Below are 22,766 nucleotides of genomic sequence, written 5' to 3'. Positions count from 1 at the left end.
TGGGCTCAGGGCCTCCTTATGTGATCTTCCCAGCAGGGCAGTCAGCCTGTCTCTGTGATGGCTCAGGGCTCCAAGAGCAATTGTTCCAAAAAACAAAAAGTGAAAGCTGCTGCTTTAAAGGCTCAGGCTGGAAAACTCAAACAGCATCACTTTTGCTATATTTTATCAGAGGAGTCATCAAATCCACTCAGACTCAAGGGGTAATGACATAGACCTGCACCTCGTAATGGGAAAAGTGCTAAAGAATTTGTAGTCGTCTTTAATTTTCCAAAACACCCTTGTCCACCCAGATTTAAAGCTTGGGGTATACATAAAGTTCTTTTTGGATTTTCTTTTCCTAAATAATCGTTCAATTTTTTTTTTCTCCTTTCTTGCTTCCTTTTCAACCTCCCTAAATACACCCAACATTATTATAAGCTAATGAAGTGTATATATAGGTTTATTTTTTATACACAAAGTAACAGTGATCTGACATTACAGTTTCACCAAGTCTTTCTTGAGTCCTGGAACTCAAAGTCTTTTTTTTTCTCTTGATTTTAGAAGTACTTAGAAGGTTTATCAAAATATCACAAGGAAAAAAAAATATCACGAGAAACAATCTTTTTTTAAAATGTTGGAGTTACCTGGCGTATAAAATGGCCAAGTGTTATCAATGCGCTTGGACAAAAAGTATGAGAAAGGAGCTTTCCGAGATCCATGTTTACCTTTGCCGTCTGTTCCGTATCCCTACATCCCCGAGTTGCCCCCGTGCAGACGGGGAATGCCGTTCCTGGGCCTCCCCTGTGTCTTGCGTGCTCTGTGCTTGGATGCTCTTTTCTGTGGCTGCCTTGCACCCGTGACCGAGGCGGACTGCTTCCCCTTGGCCCGTTTTTCTGGTGCTGGCTGACTCCTTCAACGTCAGCCTTCCGCAGGAAGCCGCGCGTCGTAGGGCCAACATTACCCGAAGACGTACCGGCCAGTGTGTCCCCGAGCAGAGATGCAAAACCCCCAACAAAACACCGGCAAGTTGACGCTAATGACTTGTAAAGAGACGTACAGGACAAAGTGGCACCTACTGCAGGTGTTGCCAGGCCTCGCCCACAGCGGGGGGGCAGGCAGGAGCTGGGGATGAGACCTACCGCACCCGCCGGCTCGCCGTCTAACTTCCGCCGCAGTGCCCGCCCCCTCCCGGCGGCGGCGGCGGCGGCGGCGGAAGTGCGCGCCCGCGTACCCGCCTAACTCTCGCGAGCTAGCGGAGCCGCGCGGGAACTGCCCGGCCCGCGCTCGCCCTTCCCTGCAGCGGCGGCGGAAGTGCGCGCGCGCCCAGCCCGCTCGCTTCCGGCCTTTGTGGGGCGCTGTCGGCGGCTCGGGCTGTGGGCGGTCTGCGGGCCGCGGCCTTTCGTGCCTCTGGAGGGACCCTTATGCAGTGCCCGCGGGCAGCGGGGGAGCGAGCGTGCGGCCCTGTGCCCTTGGCGAGCCGTGGGACGCGGCGGGTCGGCCGCGGGGGGAGGAGCGGAGACTGCGCGCGACCCCAGGGCCGGGGTGCTGCGGCGGCCGCGCCGCTGACGGCAGCGTTTCCGCCGGACGTGCGGCCACTGCAGGAGAGGCGACCGAGCCAGGGTGTCCCGACGCCCTGAGACGATCCGTTTGCTCCAGGTGTTGGTGTACTCCCGTCGCCCTTCGTTCTAGGACTCCGTGCGGGGGCTTCCTGCCGGGCCGCGCTGTTGGTTTGTAAACTCCTCAGGCCACGTCGTACCTTTTACTCAGTCTCTGTAGATTGGTCTGTTCTTAACTCTTGCAATCGGAGCGTTTCCCGGAGTAGCGTGAAGTAACCTGGAGGTGGCGTGCAAAGCACGGAAGTAAAGTCTTAGCATTTGCAGTTTTTGCCTGCGGTGTAGCTTGTGTTAGAAGGGGCGGCTTCTCCCTCACGGCCACCCAGGGAGATCTTAACGGGGAATCTTGCTTGCAGCACTGATAAAGCTTTTGCACAGCTATGATGGCATCTACTTGGGCTCTCCAGGCCCACGAGGACCAGGATGACCTTTTGGAAGTAAAGATTGAGGAGGAGGAGAAGGACACCCCTAGACAGCATCAGATCCTGCAGAAGAACAACACCCACAGCAGGGAGGTCTTCCGACAGTACTTCCGGCAGTTCTGCTACCAGGAGACCTCTGGACCCCGCGAGGCGCTGAGCCGGCTGCGGGAGCTCTGCCGCCAGTGGCTGCGGCCGGAGATGCACAGCAAGGAGCAGATCGTGGAGCTGCTGGTGCTGGAGCAGTTCCTGACCATCCTGCCCGAGGAGCTGCAGGCCTGGGTGCGGGAGCAGCAGCCGGAGAGCGGGGAGCAGGCGGTGGCCGCGCTGGAGGACCTGGAGAGGGAGCTGGACGAGCCAGGAGAACAGGTAAGAAAAAGAGATCTGTTTTGTGATTGAGAAAAAATGAATTATGGATTTCTAGGCCCGTGTGTTCTTGACACATGGGTGTATCAGGCCTTAGCCTCATGGAAACTTGATTAATGTAGTCCTAACTTATTTATAGCTTCTTTGGGGACGGATCATGTACTTCTGTACTGGGCCTACAGAGTTCTGTTTGATGAAATGCAGCTCAAAAACATCTAAGAGCAAATGTTAGGTCATGGTAAGGGAGTGGGAGCAGTGTCTTCAAAGGGACATCACTCTCTTGCACAACAGTGTGTCCACTGCCCTTTCTCCATTAAAGGATTAAACGAAGGAGAAATCAAAGTCACCACCTTGGAGGAGTGGGAGGTATGAGCAGAGTGGAAGGTTAGGAGGGAGGGGCCGGGCAGGGGTGGGAGTTACTGGGAGTAGTAGAAAGCTCGGGGTGGGTTGGACAGGTGAGTTGTGAATAGGGATTGAAAACAGAGTCCAGGACCTTGGATACCACCCCTGGAATTTAGATTTTATTCTGTAGGACACAAGCTTCTAATGTTTTCTCTTTGAGTCTAAATGAGCTTCTCTAACCTGAGGATGTAACCAAAGTATGTAGGATTTTGTTCTGTTCTGTTTTGTTTCAGTACTGATACTGGTTCTCAACCAGTGGCAGTTTTGTGCCCTAGAGGCATCGGGCAATGTCTTGGAACATTTTTGGTTGTCAGATGGGGCGAGGTGCTACCAACATCTAGTGGCTGATGGGCCAGGGACATTACCCGTATAGGACAGCATCATACAACAAAGAATGATCTGACCTAGCTGGTCAGTAGAGGCAAGGCTGGGAAGTCTTGGTAGGAAGGCTATAAAGTGGAGAAACAAGAAGGGTAGCCCAGCACTGGGGGCATGAAACACTGGAGGGGAGGAACCTGTTGCAGAAAGACATGAGTTTCAAAGAGAGTTGTGACTGTGAGACTTCAAAGGATGAAGATGTCTTAGGTAAGTATTCATTGGAATGATGACAGATGAGTGGATGAAAAAGGAAGGATGAAGGGAAAACTCTGCGGGGAGCGATCTCTTCCAGGCTGAGCACTGGGGACTTCGGCTTGAGAGACTGGCGGGATCCAGGTGCTCCTAACAGAGTTCAAGGGGCTAGGGGAAGGTGGATTGGGGAAAGCTCATTTGTTGAGGAGACATTTACTAATGTGGGTTTTTGTACTAGGCACCATTCTGGGCACTGGAAACATAGCCATGAACAAAGCACAGAAGCTGCTGTTGTTTCCCAGCTGGAGTCTAGTGTAATAAGGAGGCAGACAAACGGGGTGCTGAGTCACCGGAGAGTTGAACAGAAGAGAGGTTTAACCTGACCTAAATTGTAAAAATAATCACTGTAGCCACTCTGTTGGAAGAGTTGTACATGGTGCCTGGTGGGGGGGGTACGGGAGGCCAAGAGGTCAAATGCAGAAGCAGGGAGACAGGCTCAGCACCAGTCCAGGAAACAGGTGCTGGTGGCTTGGACTAGGGCAGTAGCTGTGGAAGTGGTGAGATGCGGTTGGATCCTGCCTGTTCCGGAGGTGGCACTTGACATGATTTGTTTTTCTGTAGGATGTGGGATATGAAAGTTCAGGGTTCAGCTAACGTTTTTGTTCTGAACATTATGACTCATCGATTCATCATTCACAAAGATGGTAAAGGCTGGGAGAGAGGAAGGTTTTGTGTCAGGACAGGGATCAAGGGTTACTAGGTTTTTGGATGTGTGTCGATTTTGAGATTCCTAGTAGAATCCACCTGGAAAAAGTTGAGCAAGCAACTGAGTATAACAAGCTGGGATTCGATGCAGGGATCCGCGCTAGAGATGCAGAACTGGAACTGGTCAGGTTATGGATGATATTTAAGGCTTTGAGATGAAAGGGGGTCATCAGGGCAGTGGAAATGGAGGAGTGGCTGAGGAGACAGGAAGAGAACCGAAAGAAAGAAGGGATTCTCGAGTGCAGGCAGAAGTAATGTGGTTTTAAACGTGTTGAGTTTGTGCTTTCCCCTGATTAAAAAAACAGAACAAAATGAAAGATGTTGAGTTTGTTTTGCAAGCCAACCCCTTCCCTCAAAGCATGCTGGGGGCAGCTAACAGAATTTAAACTCGATTTCTGAGCCTTGCCAGAGATCCACAGATGGAAGACACAGACCACTGTACTGGCTTTTTTCTCCCTCCACATTTGAAGTTGAAACATCTTTTTCTGGCCGTCTCAGCATCCTTCTGATTTTGGCTCTTATTCTGGGGGCAGAGGTTGCACAATGAAACTGTCAGAATAGAGGCAGTGTGGGGTGATTTCTTATTTACAGAGTGTAGCCACTGTAGAGGACTGGGGAGCAGTTCGAGGGCCTACTGTGGCAATGCCCCCTGCAGTGTGCTTTGTGTACATGGTGCCATGTAGTCGAGGTAACCAGCCCCCGCTCCCAGAGTTCCTGAACTAAGACACAGACTTAGGAACAAGAGTGGTCCCAGATCCCAGCATTTCACACCCTGCTGGGGAGACGTGGTATTTTCGAATACAAGGGGAGTGATTCCCTGCAGGCACAGAAACTACAGGATGGCTTAAACTGCTAAATAAATGAGTTGGTGGCCAGAGCAGGGGTCGGCTGCAGTAAGGGATGGGATTGAAGGCAAGAGTGGAGACCTGCGCACCTTGAAGAGAAAAGGCTTCTTCCTTGAAGTGGGGGGTACGGGGAGTGATGAAATGAATGGTGGGTGGCCTCTCATGTGACCATGACCTTGGGCAAGGAGAAAATAAGGTCCTGTCCTGGAAGGAGGTGGAGTGGGGCCTGGGGAAGGCTGGCTGTAAGGAACAGCTTCCGGAGCCTCCAGGGAAGAGATTTCTCCTCCGTCCTGCACCCTCTGTCACTCCTTCGTTTCCTTCTGCCTTTCTCCAGGCATAAACAGTGAAGGTGACACAACCAGCAGCGTTTAGCTGTGAAGAACAGGAGCAGGGAAGGTTTCCCAGAGGAGGCGCCATGGGGAGGGTTACGGCAGGCTGGTGTCTGGGAGAAAGTTGAGGTGTCAGAGAGCTGGACGTCACCGCCGGGGATCGTGTACTCTTATTTGCTGTTCACAGACTGTGTGAGCTGTTTCTCTTGCCGCAGGTCTCAGTCCACACCGAGGAACAAGGCCAGCCCTTGGAGGAGACGGCCCCTCTGGGCACAGAACAGGAGCCCGGCGTGTCCCTCCCACCCCTGATGGCACAGCCCAAGTGTGAGTCTCCAGAACCTGAAGCCCCGCTGGAGGAGCCAGGTAAGGCAGACAGAGCCGTCTGGGGGGAAGGGGAGGACAGGCCAGGACGGGCCAGCAGGCCGCCCTAGTACTCCGCACTGTTCCTGATGGTCAGAGTCACGAAGTCTCTCGTGCACACTCTCGGCCACTTCAGTTTCTCGCTCTTCAGGTCTTCTCTTCTCTTTATATTTAAATATTTTTCGAATTCTTGCACTGTTTTATTTGAGATCACTTAATTTAGTCTTTCTAGTAGTTGTTTTCCATGGTACTGGTCTTGCTCTTTTTAGCCTTTATTCTGTCAGACGGTGCTACTGTCTTCACTTTGGCTGTTTCCTTCCTCCTTCATAAACAAGCCTCTGCCCCATGCTGACCGCATTTTTCAGATGGTTCAGGAAAAAGTGTATATTTGTGTACGCTTACAAAGAGAGGAACAATAAAGCAGACGTGGCAGAATATTAAAAGTTGGTGAATGGATGAAAGACTCCATAACTTCCTTATCTCTACTTCATTTATATTTATTCTTTTCCTTTTTTTTCTTTTTTAAAGGTTTTATTTATTTATTTGACAGAGAGAGACAGCGAGAGAGAGAACACAAGCAGGGGGAGTGGGAGAGGGAGAAGCAGCTTCCCATGGAGCAGAGCCCGATTTGGGGCTTCATCCCATGACCTTGAGATCATGACTTGAGCCAAAGGCAGATGCTTAATGACTGAGCCACCCAGGTGCCCCTATGTTCTTTTCCATTTAGTTTTTTAAAGTAGGTAAAAGTTCATCTAGTTCAAAGACAAAAATTTTTAAATTATTTAGTGAAAAGTTTTCATTCCACTTCATTTCCTCGGCCGTCTGGTCTTCCAGCTCTGAACTAGGTTGTCAGTGTATTAAGTTCTTATGTGTCCTTCCCTAGAGATATATATGTTTTCATATTCAAACAAATACCTTTTCTTCTCTTTATCACTAAGATTGTAAAAGCTTGCATTTTTTATTTCTTAACAGCAACTTAGTAATAAAATGTTTGGATGAACCACACAGTTAACTTACCCACCCCCCTAAGTTGTCCCCAGTGTTTTATTCTAACAGATGTTGTGTGGTGAACTGCAGGATAAATTCCTGTTTGTGGAATTACTAAGCCAAAGGTTAAGTACATTTGTCATTGTGATGGATGCTGTCAGATTGCCTCTGTCAGGCCTGGGTCAGTTTACACCCACCGGCAACGTGGGACATTCATGAACATGGCAGGATGATGGGTGAAAAGTGTGTCTCCGTATTGTTTGAATTTGCTTTTCCCTTATTTTGAGGTGGAGCATCTTATATTTAAGAATTACTGTATTAGGGCGCCTGGGTGGCTCAGTGGGTTAAGCCGCTGCCTTTGGCTCAGGTCATGATCTCAGGGTCCTGGGATCGAGTCCCACATCGGGCTCTCTGCTCAGCAGGGAGCCTGCTTCCTCCTCTCTCTCTCTGCCTGCCTCTCTGCCTACTTGTAATCTCTCTGTCAAATAAATAAATAAAATCTTTAAAAAAAAAAAAAAAAGAATTACTGTATTAATTTTTCTGGAGACAATTTTTCCTTTGCCCAGTTTCTATTGGGTTACTGGTCTTTTCCATAACAATTTTTGGAGTTTTACGTATTATGTCCGTCCTGTGTTCTTAGGCCATTTCATAGTCCTGCAGAAACTCTGGGTTCTTAGTGTTTCTCACCGACGAATCTTATGTTGGAAACTCGTTGACTCGGTGATCCATTGCAGTTTCAGGTGTTGAGACTGGGAACGAGTACGGGAATTTAAAGCAAGAAATTTCTGAAGCAATGGAACCACATGAAAACATGTCTGCATTTAAACGTGAAGTGTTCTGGCCTGCTCACTGCAGAGAAGCTGATGATCCTGAGGCAAAACCAGAAGAGTCTTCTGGACACTCCAGGGAAAATGAACAACCTATAGGTGAAGAAAACCGAGTCCTTCTGGATGAACAACAGAGGTTCTGTCCGGGAGGAAAACCTCATGAGTGCGAGGAGTGTGGGAAAGCCTTCAGTCAGCACTCGCGCCTTGTAGAACATCAGAGGGTCCATACTGGAGACAGGCCTTACAAGTGCGAGGAATGTGGAAAAACATTCCGTGGGAGAACTGTGCTTATCCGGCACAAAATAATCCACACTGGAGAGAAACCGTATAAGTGTAATGAGTGTGACAAAGCCTTTGGCCGGTGGTCAGCTCTTAACCAGCATCAGAGACTTCACACAGGAGAGAAGCACTACCACTGTAATGAGTGCGGCAAAGCCTTCAGCCAGAAAGCAGGCCTCTTTCACCATCTCAAGATCCACACGAGAGACAAACCGTACCATTGTACTCAGTGTAATAAGAGTTTCAGTCGGCGTTCGATACTTACTCAGCATCAAGGAGTTCACACTGGGGCGAAGCCCTATGAGTGCAGCGAGTGTGGAAAAGCCTTTGTGTATAACTCATCCCTGGTTTCCCACCAGGAGATCCACCACAAAGAAAAGTGCCATCAGTGTAAGGAATGTGGGAAATCCTTCAGCCAGAGTGGCCTTGTTCAGCACCAGAGGATCCACACTGGGGAAAAACCTTACAAGTGTGATGTATGTGGAAAAGCCTTTATTCAGAGGACGAGTCTTGTAGAACATCAGCGAATTCACACTGGGGAGAGACCTTATAAATGTGATGAGTGTGGGAAGGCTTTCACGCAAAGATCCGTCCTCACGGAACATCAGAGAATCCACACTGGAGAGAGGCCCTACAAGTGCGACGAGTGTGGGAACGCCTTCCGAGGAATCACCAGCCTCATCCAGCACCAGAGAATCCACACTGGGGAGAAACCCTACCAATGTGATGAATGTGGCAAAGCCTTCAGACAGAGGTCAGATCTTAGTAAACACCAGAGAACCCATGCTAGAGGTGGTCCTTGTACAGGTAAAGAGTGTGGGGAGTCGTTCAGGCAGACCTCAGCTCTTACTCAACATCAGACTACCCACACAGGAGAAAAACCTGTTCCTGTATGATGACTGCAGGGCGGCTGTGTCCCAGAGTGCAGGCTTTGAAATCGTTTAGGGCAAAACGCCAGTCACTGTTGCTATAAGGAAGCCTCAGATATTGATAAAGGATTCCCTGTGTGCCGCCCATTCTGTCAGGTGCTGTGGAGATCAAGAAGCAGAACACCACATTCCTCTTCTCCAAAGTTGACGGTTTAGTTGGAGATAGCTAAGATCTGCATGTGAGGTTAGGTGAGACCGCAGCAGGACAGGAGAAATGACACAGGTCCTGTGTCTTGGAAGTGGCTTGTGGCACACAGTAAGTGCTGTCCATCTGAGAGGACGGACCGCCGGTGCCTCGGGGGGTCAGGAAAGATCTTACTGACACTAAGGATTGGATGGGCAGAATTGGAGGGCAAAATGGAAAGCATTTAGGGTGAAGGAAATATAGGCAGAGGCAAGAGCGCTCGTGATTTGGAAGCACGCGAGTCGACCTGAGGTACGGGGTCAGTTCAGTTGGGCAGTTGTTGGCGGTACGTTGGCAACGGAACTTGGGGACAGACTGGGAGGGCAAGAATGCCTCTTTGACTTCATTCCTAAAGTGTCTCTAAAATTATTGGCCATTGGAAAGGTGAGGACACTCTTGCGTGCAGAGACGGTGATGTAGCTACAGTGTCACAAGGGAAAGCCCAGCCACTGAAGTGTAGGTCTCTGACCTCAAGTCCTGTCCGTTGCTCTAGGGATCCCTCCACTTCACTGAGGAGAACGCCCGAGTCCCACTCACAGACCTTCTGCCTCACTGCATTGAATCCCAGCGGCCTTCATGGTTGCCTGTGGAGCGTGGACATGGGAACACTTGCCCGTAAGCAGGCACCACTGCTGGTTCAGAGCATAAGGGAAGCCCGAGAGCGGACAGGTGCCAGCAGGACCATAGAGAGCACAGGGAACCTGACCACCATCCCGCTGTAAGGGCTTCAGGCTGGCCTTTCCACCTCTTCAAATTTAAGGGCATCAAAATAGGAGACTGACCTACATTCGAAGGCTCCTGGGGTCGTCTGAGCACAAGGCTTCGCGGTTAGTTAGGGAGGGCACTAGGGTTCTCTTTGCCTCTAACCTCTCTTTCCCCCAGTTACGTAGTTCTCATGTTCTCAATTCCCTAACAACTGCTCTGCAGAACTGGTTTACAATTTCTTGGTTTGCATACCTTCTTGAGCATATCAAAGAGCCAAAGTTAGTGACTGTCTCTTGGGACTCGTTAGAACAGATGAGCCGATGACGGTTGGCTCTGCTCCTGTTCTACTGGGTGAGCAGTTCCATCCCGGACGACGGCCTGTGGCCATTACTGGGGGTAGCCGGCAGCCACAGAGAGGCGCACGTGGCTCCTGGTCTGTCTGTCTTCTTTACAGAGGATTTTTGACCTTCACTGAGCTGTCCTTTGATTTCCTTCCCTTGCTACCTTGGCATGGCCGACTCTGCAGCTTCTGAGATTAACCCCTCACCCTACACAACTCCAGGGTCCTCTCACCCCTCACCTCTAGCCGCTGAGTGGTCTGAAGTGGTGAGGAAAGGGGGAGGGGAGAAACGGATAATGACCCTCCTTTAAGCTCCTAACTGCTGTGTACCTAGCCCCGAGCCTCCATCCCATCTCCTCCCGGCTCCTGTAATGCACTCTGCCACCTTTCCCCATGGCCCCCGTCTCTGGCCTCTGTCTGTCGCCCTGTCCAGAACACAAGAGTATTATCACTGGTTTGGAACCAGAAGAGTCCCTGGAGAAATACTTGTGATGTCCCTTCTGAGCTGTAAGTGTGAGCACGTTTTCCCATAAAAATAACAATGGTGTTAGTACCATAACGGGCATATTATGACATGTGTCAGATTTGCTTTGGGATTGGAATTTACGTGACCATGGGAGAACATTCTGAGTTCACAACAGAGCAAAGCCCGTGAACATTTGAAAACTCAGTCACAAGTTGAGGACTTCTTATTTAGGTGTTTTTTCCTAAGACCAGCCTGGGAGCTGCGCCCATGAGACACTGAGGCAGCTGGGGTTGGGAACTAACGCTTTTTTACATCCAGGAAACAGTTTGTTGCCCCGAGTGAGCCTGAGAGCTCCGAGCTGTGTGTGTTCCTGTTCCCTTTCCCAGCTCGGCCTGCCTTGCATCTCTCACTCCCGCACGCTCCTCGGTGCTTAGTGACGAGAACCTGTATGGGCATGTCTCGTCACCGGATCGGACTTCAGACATGGTGGCCAAACTGACGTCACTCCTAGGAGTCCCTTTGAGCATTTCGAAGCCTACTGCTCATGGGAACACGGTTCTTTTTTATTTTTTTATTTTTAAAAGATTTTATTTATTTGACAGAGATCACAAGTAGGCAGAGAGGCAGGCGGTGTGGGGGGGAAGCAGGTTCCCCACTAAACAGAGACCCTGACGTGGGGCTCGATCCCAGGACCCTGAGATCATGACCCGAGCCGAAGGCAGAGGCTTAACCCACTGAGCCACCCAGGCACCCCGTGATTCTTATTTTAACTTGGCTTTCTGTTCACAGTGCTCTTACTTACATCTTCTGCTTAACACGTTCTCAGCGCAGACGCATTCGTCCATTTGCCTCTAACGCCTTTAGTTGCCTAATACAAAGGAGCCATAGACAGAGACCCAGAACATCGGGATATGCCTGTTACCTAGCATGCAGTTCATAACTCATAAAGGTGGGGGTTTTGTTCTGGTTGTTCCTTGTACTTAAATATCGTTGCAGTACCAAGAAGGGGGGGGGGTGGTGTGGCATTTCCAGGTAGGCATCAAAGGGGTCAAACTATCCAGGATTAGGGGGAAACAGTGTAACTGCAGCCGAATTGGCAACATGGAAGTAGAAGGCCCCGGGGGGCAAGTGGAGGACAGGACAGGTCAGACACAGAATGGGAGAGTGTGGCGAACAGAGAATGACGAAGTGATGAAACCCAGAGTGCGTCTTTACGGATAAAAGGTAGATACGGTCTAACAGGGACAGGATCTAGGAAATCAGGGTCCTCTGAAGCAGCTAACCTTTGTGGATTTTGAAACCATCAGCAGTAACAGGCAGTAGGATAGAAAGGAAAAATGTGAAATGGAAGCAAGTCCAAGAAAGGATGTCAGTCAAGGGTAGTGACGGAACAACCAGGTTGAGGCACTGGTGTAACACTCAAATCACAAAGCAGTTACTTAGAAATAATATTAAGGATGAGAGTGAGATCGAGCTGCTTTTCTCATTGATTCAAGGTGAACAAGATACTGAGTGTTTAAGACAAAAAGCTGGAGAGGTTGGGGGAGAATCAAATTCCTTAAAGCAATAAAAAGTGAAGGGGGCTTTGAATGAAGAGTAACCTGACAAACGGGTGGCAGGGGGTATAACGGACTGCAAAGGGAAGAAAGCCAGCCCCCCTCCAGAACCCCCCAGGTGTATGAAGAGGTTGCTGGAATTTTCAGTGTGAGGTAAAGCTACTGAGGAAAGAGAATGGGATTGAGCAGGCTCTGAATTGAGAAATGTCAGTTGTGGGGTGAGGCCAGCAGTGGAGAGCAGGTTCACACTACTGTGCTCTGAACAGAAGTAGCCTCTTGTTATCTCCCCTAGATTATTTATTACAGAGTTCTCACACTCAAAGCCCTTATTGGCCATCTTTGGGAGTCGAGAATAAAATTTATTAAAAATATGTAACATATACAGTTTACTAAGGGCTAGGCCTTACTAGGTGCTTTATTTTATTTTTAGCATTGAAGCTGCCTGAGGTCACAAAGTTAGTATATGGTGGGGCCCAGCTTTGAACCCAAGCAGCCCAATTCTAGAGCCCACACTTCGTTTCAGTTAAAGGAGCCCTGTGTTGCAGTGGTAATTGATGTCTGTGTAACTTTTCTACTCCTGTCACTCTTTTTTAAAAGATACTTCAGAAACCCCAGAATCCTATGTCCAAGCACCCAAGGTAATAATATCACCACCCTTTCTGCTCGCCAGGTTGCGGATGAGGTTTGGTCAGTGGAACGTGAGCCCTAATGCTTGTTGCCGACACAGGGAGGGTGTCCACAGGAGACATTCCACTAAAAATGGGCTCTTGATAGGAAAGGATCACCCTCCATTCTGACAGAATATGGGATTTTGGGCAGTCTTCAGTAATACAGATCATAAAGATGTAGATTATAATGTCCCATTGTAGATCTATAGATCTGTATAGATCTATAATGTCCCATTATAGATCTGTCCAGTAACCGATATGGATCTGTTCTTGATGAGGGTTTTATATTTGTAGCTAATACCATGGCTAGGATTAAAGGAAACATAATTATATAAAATAGTTCTTTCAGGTGCCTGTCCTGACTCCACAGCCCAGAATTTATTTGGGCAACAAATTGTCCTATTCAGCTTAGGGATAATCATCTGATAACCTTTAGTTAAATATTCTCAACTTCCATCCTTTCACACTTAAAAGTTCTCCTATCACAATAGTTCTCATATCACAATCCCTCTAGCAGTTCATTTTTTTTTTTTAAGATTTTATTCATTTATTTGACAGATCACAAGTAGGTAGGGCTGGGCTCGATCCCAGGACCCTGAGATCATGACTGGAGCGGAAGGCAGAGGTTCAACCCACTGAGCCAGCCAGACACCCCTAGCAGTTCATTTTATTGGAATTTCTTTGGGTCTTCTCTCATGCCAAATGTTTTTGGGTGTAATTGGTAAGGAGTCCTTGCACATTTTTATATATGTATAGTATTTGAGAGAGAGAGAGAATATATGTATTACTATATTCTATAAAAATGTGTTATACATAGGTTTTATTTTATACATATAATTTGATTTTGACAAAGCCATTCATGATAAGTAAACTCAGTTGAGTAGCTCCTTGGCTCACATTGTAAGACCATCGTGGAGAGCCAGCGGTTTTCCCTTGAGTTTGTGGAAACTCCTCGCTCACACTACCAGGTCTGAAAGCCCATCGGTCAAGGCTCCCGGAGCCTTCGCCCAGCTCAGCTGAAGATGTTCTTTTGGGGGATACGTGTTTTTTCCACGGATCATCTTAGCCCAGATAGACTGGTCCTGGGTATCCCAGAAGGACCTCTAAGTGGCCGTTATTTGTCATCTGTGTATTGCGGTTAGATCTTACTGATCCCTCTTGGGCTCTTTACGCGGACTTGACTTTTTGGTCTAGTGCCTCACTCGTGCCTACTCCATCATTTCACACCCTCTAAAAAACGTGAGTTTTCTGTAATCAAACAATTAGGACGAGTGATTTACCCCATGGGGTCTCGGTTTCCCCACAGGGTAAGTGGTGACAGTAGCAGCCACCGACTGGGCGTTCCGTGGGGTAGATATCTGGGCTGTCTACACCTAGCTTCGCGCTTGGGTGCAGCTCCGTTTGCGCCGCAGCCGCAGGTCACTGGGATCGCGTGCAGTGTCCCCAGGACCTTTGCGTGGGGCGCCTCCGGGGTCCGCGAGAACAGACCTCGCCCTCCCTCGGGGACAGACCTCGCCCGCAGCTTTATCTCCGCGCAACCCAGGTTCGCGCTCTTTGTCCTAGGAACCTGGGCCCCGCTCACCTGCGGGCGCCGCGGGAGGCTGTGCGGGGCGGGGACGCAGCCAGGCAACCACCGAGAGGAGAAAGCCTCCAGGTTCCTAGAGGAGACCGAACGGCGCAGCGGCAGGAGCTGCGGCCGGCCCGGAAGCGCGAGCCCGCGAGACGGCGCGCACCTGTGCGGGGGCGGGGCTCGGCCTCCCCTCCTGCACCCCGGGCCTCGGCGGGACGGGTGTGGGAGGGTGGGACCCGACCTCCGAGAGTTGCCGCGGGAGTCAGGGACGGCTTCCGAGGGTTGGGCTGTATTGGGCTACCTGGGCTCTTGGGAAGAGGCGAGTCTGGGGTCCCGGTTTTGTAAACAGAAGATGGGGCTGGTCGGGGAGAGGTCTGCGTCCTGACCCTGCCTGCGGTCCGGGAGGCGACGCTGCAGTGCGGGTCAGAGGCCACTTACTGGTGGTAGCAAGTGACTTACCTCCGTACCGCGGAATCCTTCAACTGTCATGGGCTTATAACCCACTTAAACGAGTAAAGGTGTAGAACTTTAAGTAAATATGAGCTGTTATTGTTTTCTCATTTCTGATGTTATTTTCTCTACCGTCTGTTCGGGATTCTCTGAAGGTGAGAACCCAAGGGAGGAGGGTCACGGTCTATCAAGTTTTATTAACAAACATTTAGGAAGTAAAAGATTTTAGCACACGGTGCTAATTAAGGATTTGCAAATTCCCTCCCACTTCCTTTATTTAGCTTCCTGACGAAGTTCCTTTTTCTTTCAGTGCCTTGTCTGGCTAGTGAGTTCTTGAGTCAAGGAGCTAAACAAAAATTAGAGTTTCTGATAACAGTGTTATTTTGTGCCCCAGGAAGAAGACTAGCTACAAGGAAATACTTCTGAAAAACCGGTGTGGACCTCAGGCTGGTGTGAATCTTCTCCTGAGTGCGCTCATTCCAGAATGGCGGTCCTCCTGCGGGAAGGTCCCTGATGGTGACTGATGGCAGAGGGAGAGGGCCGTGCCTGGGACCACTCTGGCAAAGAAGTCGCAGATAGTCCTTCAGACTTTAAGTTGCTACTATCAGGAGGTAGTTACCTGGGCCTCCCAGGGCTGTCAGAGAGCTTCGCCCACGGTTGCTGAGACCACCAAGTAGACCAAGGAGCAGGCGCTGAAGCCAGTCCTCACACCTCGCTGGGAAGCTGCAGATTCAGGCAGGGATCGTACCCAGAATGTGGAGAAGAGGTATCACTTAAGCTAGAAAAGTTGGAGACAGCTTGGAGGAAAACCGTCAGGTGGGAAGGGTTGGCATAATCACGTATATTACGGGTTGAGTAGTGAAAGTCTTCTGGAATAGCAGAGAAAGCAGTAAAACCAAACTTGGGATCCACCACATGTCTTTGCAGCCCAAACCCAGCACCTCCCTCATGAGCTTTAATTCCCCTTGGTGTTCGTGTGCGCCTCTGGGAAGTTCTGTATTGGGTTGTTGTTTGGGCGACTTCAAATCCAGTTTTCCAAGACTGGCTTCATCCCGTTGCCTTTAGGGCCCAGGCTGTAGAACAGCACAAGAAGTGCTTATAGCACAGATAGTGTGATGGAATCCAGGGTTTTAAGTGCAGCCTGTTAAGCCGCTGTCATAGGTTGAGCATTACCGCCTTTTGGAATGGAAAGCTGATGAGAAAAGGTATCTGCGAGACCCTTGAAAGGAAGCGCTTTAGAACTCTCAGTAACGTCCTTTCCCTTGAAGACTTGGCTCTACCCATCGCCTTCTCATTATTTGCCTGATTCTTGAGGTAGAAGCTCTCAGCCATATCTGTGAGGAGTTTTGTTTGGTTTACTTTGACTTGTTCAACTCCTTTAACTTCAAAGTGCAGCTTTCTTCCTATATTTTAGTCCTGACATTACTGAAAAAGTTATTTTCTCCACTTTAGTTTTTCCATTTCAAAACGGTGTGTATTTTGAAACTGTTCTAGCTGTTGCTTAAAGTTAACTGTTATCGTAGACCACTGTTCATTGATTGACTCAATAAATATTTACTTGTGGAGCATTTGCTTGTCTGTAGTAGTGGCCTAGGTACATTTCAGTTGGTATAAATGATCCTTTTTTCTTTTTATAGATTTTACTTATTTATTTGACAGATCAGAAGCAGGCAGAGAGAGGGGGTAAAGTAGGCTCCCCACTGAGCAGAGAGCCTGATTCCGGGCTTGATCCCAGGACCCTGAGATCAGGTCCTGAGCCGAAGGCAGAGGCTTAACCCACTAAGCCACCCAGGCGCCCCTAAATGATCCTTTTAACTTGCACTGGCAAATTAAAATTTCTCTTGATTTCATGATACTCCATTTTTCATCTCTGGATCAAACTTATCTCCTCTTAACTGTTTTGATTATACCTTCCTGATTCATTGTCTCATTTTGTGAGAAAATCCTCCATGCTTTTCCAAACTTTCCCCCTAGCTGTCTCTTCTTCCCTCAAACTGGAAACTTGCGTGCCTTTTGGGGCACTTGGCCAAATTGAGATGACAGTTCAGATGCACAGTAATGGCATGCACTTGAGGTAAAACTGGGTTTTATTTTTATCACTATTCTTCATCTTAAGTCTCACCTTAGCAGAGAGATGACCGACATCTGAATTTTTTGCGTTTTTTTTTAGATGGTGTTACTGGGAATGAAAATAAAGACTTGTCTCCAACACAAAAAAATTATGAAGATGCTAAATCATGCGGTGGGGTCTCTGTAGAAATGCAGCACCTATGCAGTAAGCGCAGGAAAAGTTTTAGTCACTGGTGAGTCCTTATTCAGCTTTAGGGAGTCCAGAGACCGAAGAGAATCTCTTTGAGAACAAGTTTGGAAAGGCTTTGGTTTAGAGTGGGTTCCTCTTTTCCCACCAGATCCACCACATGGAAGAGTGCTCAGTGTAAGGAATGTTGGAAAGCTTTCAGTTACCATGGGCTCATTGTACATCAGAGAATCACATGAACGAGAGACTGCAGAGATGTACTGACCACGACGAAGCCTTCGTGCAGCACTGACATCTTACTGACCTTACGTGGAGTACGGAGGAGCGCCTTTACCCACAAGTCAGGATGACTGTGCACCAGAGAATCCGCACAGGAGAGGAATCGTATAAACGTGATGAATGTGGAAATGCTTTGCATGGAATCACCGGCTGTATTCAGCGTTGGAGAGTTCACACCTCGGGAAACCCAGACAGTGCGATGAGTACAGACATGGTTGCACCTCGGTAAACGTACTTTAGTACTTGCATCGCTATCACAGACGTTCTTATAAACGAGAGGATCGTGGGAAGTTGAGTGGATGGAGACCCAAGTCTCCACAACAGAATCTCCACAGTGCTGGGAAATTAAATAGTGTAAATGGGCAGGATTTATGGGGAATGGGTATTCTTGATTGCACAGTTTAGCCAGTAAAAACACTGAATGAAGACCTCAGGTCAAGGAAAGGAAAGGCCAGCAGTTCTTCTTTCTAGAGGAGTCTATAGATGTAAGCACCCAGGACTTTTGAAATAAGTTGCTTCCCTGCACCCCAGGGCTTGTGATTCTGTCCCCTGGATGACTGTGCATACATGTTTCCCCCAGGCCTGCTCTCATAGTTTTAATTCATTCAACAAGAGTAGATTATTGTCTGCAGTTACATTTTATTTTCTTTATGAGCTAAATAGGCTTGTCTGTATCAGGACACAAAAATCACATTTATGAAGTTTTAGTACATATAATGAAAGAAAGTGTTGGACACTTTCCTAAATTTGAGACTGCCTCCATGTTCTCCAGCATAAGGTCATGTAAGTGTCCTTCGGAGAATAGATTTTCCAGCTTTGGTTTGATTGTTTTCCTTAAGATAGTGAAAGATAATTACCATACAGCCTATTGATAGATAGTGATGGAGATATTTTCCCTTACAGATAATACATAATATAATGTTGTGAAGGCTAAGACTTTAAGTAACTTGCTTATTCTTTTTAGTTCTAAAACAGGTGAAAAGAATCTTGAGAAGCTCTTCAGCAAGTTGTTCTTACAGCCCAATCTCTGTGAGAGAGAATGAGGCTTTCGTAATTTATGGTAGGTCACTGAATCTAGGAAACACAGATTTTAAAAAACTTTGCAGTGATTATTCCTAAGTTTTTTTCCTAAGTTTTTCTGAGTCAGTATTACTGGGGTGCCTGGGTGGCTCAGCCAGTTAAGCATCTTGATTTCGGCCTAGGTCATGATCTCAGGGTGATGAGATTGAGTCCCCTGTCAAGCTCAGTGCGGACGTGGAGCCAGCTGAAGATTCTCTCCCTCCTTCTCTCTGCCCCTCCCCTGCCCTGTGTGCTCTCTTTCTCTCTCAAAGGAAAAAAAAAAAAAAAATAAGAATAGGTGTTAGAAGATGGACTGCAGAGGTGCCTGGGTGGCTCAGTCAGTTAACAGTCTGCCTTCGGCTCAGGTCATGATCCCAGAGTCCTGGGATCAAGTCCCACATTGGGCTCCCTGCTCAGCGGGGAGTCTGCTTCTCCCTCTCCTTCAGCCTCTCCCCACTGCTCATACTCTTTCTTGCTTACTCTCTCTAAAAAATAAAAATCTTTTAAAAAAATTATCTTTCTTAAAAAAAAGAAGAAGATAGGCTGCATTCAGGGCACCAGCGTGGCTCAGTCAGTTCAGCATTTGCCTTCTGCTCAGGTCATGATCCTGGGGTCTTGGGATTGAGCCTATGTCAGGCTCCATACTCATTGGGGAGTCTGCTTCCTCCCCCTCTGCACCCCCCAACTTGGGCTCTCTCGCTCACGCTCTCAAAATCTTAACAAAAAGGAAGAATGACTGCATTCTGTAAAAGGCCTTTAGAGCATCTGTAGAAATCCCAGGGTTTTTTCCTTAACTTTATTACTATCTTGTATTTATGTGGAAGGATTTTCTTTTTTTTTTTTTTTAAAGATTTATTTATTTATTTATTTGACAGAGATCACAAGTAGGCAGAGAGGCAGACAGAGAGAGAGGAGGAAGCAGGCTCCCTGCTGAGCAGAGAGCCCGATGCGGGACTCGATCCCAGGACCCTGAGATCATGACCTGAGCCGAAGGCAGCGGTTTAACCCCCTGAGCCACCCAGGCGCCCTATGTGGAAGGATTTTCAAATATCGAACCAACCTTACATTCCTGCAACAAGTCCTGCCTAGACAGGGCATGTTCTGTTCTTAATATGGTAATGAGCTTAACTGCTCATATTTCATTTCATACATTTTTCTTCAATGTTTGTATGAAATTGGTCACTAACTTACTTTCTTTTTATTTTTTTGTACTATATTTTCCAGGTTTTAGGTTTCAACATTTTAATTGCATCATGGAAGCCATTACATTTTTGTTCATTTTTAATATTCTAGAACAATTTATAGGGCACTGGAATTAGCTGGTCTTTGAAGGTTGAATTCTGATGTGAAACAATCTGGGCTGGGTGCTTTCCTGTGATAGTTCCGTGGTAACTTTTTCTGTTTCTTCTACAAAACCAGTCTGTTTAGGCTTTCTGTTTATAATGGGGGTCAATTTTTAGTAATATATTGTTTGCCTAGAAAATTACCCATTTCATCTAGATTTTTAAATTTATTTGCCTTGAATCTGTAATGTAATCAGCTACAATTTTTAAACAGTTTTACCAAAGGAAATTGATATGCAGTAAACTGCAGAAGGATACAGTTGTACATGTTTTAACATGTGCACACCTGTGAAATAATCACCACCATCAATACAACGAACGTATCTATCCCCCCAAAATGTTGATGTGTGTGCCGCGGTAATTCCTCCCTCCACACCACTCTCATCTCCAGGCAACCTCTGCTGGGCTTCCTGTTGCTATAGACTTAGTTTGCATTTTTTAGAAATGGATATGAATGGAATACAGTATGTTCCATCCTTTTTTGGTCTGGCTTCTTTCATTCCGCACAGTTATTTGGAGATTCATGCATGTCTTTGCAGGTATCAGTAATCCCTTCATATTCTTGTTGAGTGTTCAAGAAACTGGATATACACGTTTGTACATTTACCTATGATAGACATTTGGGTTCTTTTCATTTGGGGTCTCTTAAAAATTAAGTTGGTGGGGCCCCTGGGTGGCTCAGTTGTTAAGCGTCTGCCTTTGGCTTAGGTCATGATTCCAGGGTCCCAGGATCGAGCCCCCGCATTGGGCTCCCTGCTCATCAGGAAGCCAGCTTCTCCCTCTCTCACTCCCCCTGTTTGTGTTCCTCTCTCACTGTGTCTCTGTCTGTGTGTGTCAATTAAATAAATAAAATCTTTTTTAAAAAATGAAGTTGGTAAGGACATTTGTGTACAAGTCTTCGTATAGACATATGATTTCATTTCTCTTCAGTAAATACCTAAGAGTGGGATGGTTGGCTCTACCTGCTAAGACTATTTTCGACTTCTAAGAGACTCAGATTATTCTGTAATATTTATTCTCTTTCACATCCCTACCAGCAGTGTATGAGCTTTCCTTCACTACGCATTCCTGCCAACATTTGGTAAGGTCAGTGTTTCATTGTAGACAAACTAATAGGTGTGTAACTTACTGTAATTTTAATTTGCATTTCCTAATGACTAATGATATTGAGCATCTTTTGGGGGGATTGTCATTCCTACAAAACCTTTTGCTGAATTATCTGTTCAAGACTTTGCCCTTTTTTTCCCTTGGGCTGTTTGTTTTCTATGCCAGTCCTTTATCAGTGCAATGATGTGTGAATATTTCTTCCAGTCTGTGGGCTGTCTTCACTTTCTTAATAGTGTACTTTGAAGATAGAATTTTAAATATTCATGAATTACAATTTTATCTTTTTTTTTTTTTTAATGGTCATGTTGGTGATATGGCTGGGAAATCTTTGCCTACGCTAAGGTCACAAATGTTTTATAATTGCTTTTAGATGCTGTGTAATTTTTAGTTTTTTTTTCCTCCACGAATTGCCTTCAAGTGTTTGCTTAAACATTCATATTCATGTGAGTCTATTTCTGGACTTTGTGTTCTGTTCAAATGATCTATTTGTCTACCTTTACTCAAGTATCTTTCTCTTTTGATTACTAATGTCTTTACAGTAATTCTTGAAATAGGGTGTATCAGCCCTTCAACCTTTTCAAAGTTGTTTTGGCTATTGTAGGTCATTTCCATTTCCATATGAATTTTGGAAAGAGCTTGTCAATTTCTCCCAAAAATTCTGGGATTTTACTTTGGATTCCATTGAATATATAAATCAATTTGGGGAGAACTGACATGCTAATATTACTGAATATTCTAATACATGACCGTGGTATATTTCTCTCATTTATTTAGATTTATTTGAACGTATCTCAGCAGCATTCAGTGAATAGGGTACACATATAAACAGGTCTTAATTTGTAGCTTAACTAAAAAAATCTTTTATTAGGTATTGTCATGCTCTCCCTGCCTGCAGAGATGACGCAACACCAACACACACACAGGTCGATGCACAAGCTCTTGTTTATTCCTTGGTCGATCTTTCTCCCCCCTCTGCGGGGAAGTTCCCTTGCCTTATATAGGGCATAACAGCCGATCACAGAGGTGTTCACGTGAACAGGAGGTATACAGCCAATCACAGAGGTGTTCACAAAAACAGGAGGTATCTGGGGCTCGTAGGCAGTGGTGGCGTGTGGTGTTCATGTGACAAGCACGAGGTCACGTGTGGCCAGGGCGGATGTTTTTCAGGCTGTCCGTGCTGCTCGGGCTATGTAGCCGGAGCCATCTTAGGGGCGCGACCCCGACAGCTCCCCCTTCTTTATTTATTTGTATGGATAAGGGACCGTGCCTGTCTTAGGTTGGGACAATCAACTTGCGCCCTTACCCGTCATCAAATACTGCAGAGCATGCTGCAGCTTCTGTCTTAGGTTGGTACGCCGTTATTGTCCTCATTACCCGTCATTGACTACCGGTCCAGCATGCTAAGCCATACGTGGGGTGAGCTACCATGCTCTATGGCTACCAAGCCTTGATGTACAGCCTGCCGGTCTCTGGCTAATGTGCGTTGGAGGGCCCTTATCCAACGCAGCGCCAGGAGGAGGACGAAGAGCACAATACAGCCGAGTGCAATAGTCCCAAACCAGGATTTCCCAAAAGCCACCACTACCTGCATAGTTTGTAGGAATTGGGAGGCTGTGAGAGGGTTGACTCTCGTGGCATTGATCTGCAGAATCTCCATCCGGAGGGAGGCTGTCAGATTGTGGAATCTGGCTGACCAGGTGCCGTTGAGCATCTGAGATAATTCTCGTTGAGCATCTGAGATAATTCTCGGGAGAGGTTCACTGCTCGGGAGAGATTAGAATATAGTTTGATGTGATGCATATGCCCGATAAGGGCGGGATACAACTGGTGGAGAGAATTTGCGACATTAGGGTCATTTGTTCCTGGAGGAGATCTACCCTTTGATTGAGGATCATTACGAGTGATATACAAGGGGGTTGAAAGGAAGAAGAATAGTTAAAACGAACAAAGAAGCAAAGGCTCCCAGGAAGGAGTAAGGAAATGATGTTGTAAGCTGCTTCGGTGTTCTCGTATGGTAGAGATGGAAAGCCGGTACTTGCATTGGTAGAGAAAAACAAAGGAAAACCTGTCGAGTCATTAGAGAGGGGCAGAGGAGCGGGCCAGGCTTGCACC

General features: G+C 47.3%; 1 protein-coding gene across 6 annotated transcripts; it reads left to right on the top strand.

Moving 5' to 3' along the window:
* Positions 1-1,286: 1,286 nt before the first annotated feature.
* On the top strand, positions 1,287-20,231 carry ZSCAN12 (zinc finger and SCAN domain containing 12). Of its 6 annotated transcripts, none has more exons than XM_032338167.1 (4): positions 1,287-2,380; positions 5,504-5,651; positions 7,370-8,548; positions 15,004-15,154. In XM_032338167.1, the coding sequence occupies exons 1-4, from the start codon at positions 1,973-1,975 to the stop codon at positions 15,033-15,035; spliced, it is 1,767 nt and encodes a 588-aa protein (XP_032194058.1). In that variant the 5' UTR covers positions 1,287-1,972; the 3' UTR covers positions 15,036-15,154. The 6 variants fall into 6 exon arrangements, with proteins under 6 accessions (XP_032194058.1, XP_032194054.1, XP_032194055.1 ...); XM_032338163.1 differs by lacking the exon at positions 15,004-15,154 and adding an exon at positions 8,782-10,982 and having other exon boundaries at positions 7,370-8,599; XM_032338166.1 differs by having other exon boundaries at positions 1,288-2,380; positions 7,370-8,495; positions 15,004-16,177.
* The last annotated feature ends 2,535 nt before the right edge of the window (positions 20,232-22,766 follow it).

The sequence above is a fragment of the Mustela erminea genome, chromosome 4 (assembly GCF_009829155.1).
Source record: "Mustela erminea isolate mMusErm1 chromosome 4, mMusErm1.Pri, whole genome shotgun sequence".
Taxonomy (NCBI): domain Eukaryota; kingdom Metazoa; phylum Chordata; class Mammalia; order Carnivora; family Mustelidae; genus Mustela; species Mustela erminea.
Note: the sequence above shows the minus strand (reverse complement) of the source record. Positions and strands in the feature narration are given on the sequence as shown.

Coding starts and splice junctions, on each gene's coding strand:
- ZSCAN12 (XM_032338163.1), top strand. CDS start 1,973: ATGATGGCATCTACTTGGGCTCTCCAGGCCCACGAGGACCAGGATGAC. Junction 5,652..7,369: donor AGCCCCGCTGGAGGAGCCAG/GTAAGGCAGACA, acceptor GATCCATTGCAG/TTTCAGGTGTTGAGACTGGG. Junction 8,600..8,781: donor CTCAGCTCTTACTCAACATC/AGACTACCCACA, acceptor CTGTGGAGATCA/AGAAGCAGAACACCACATTC.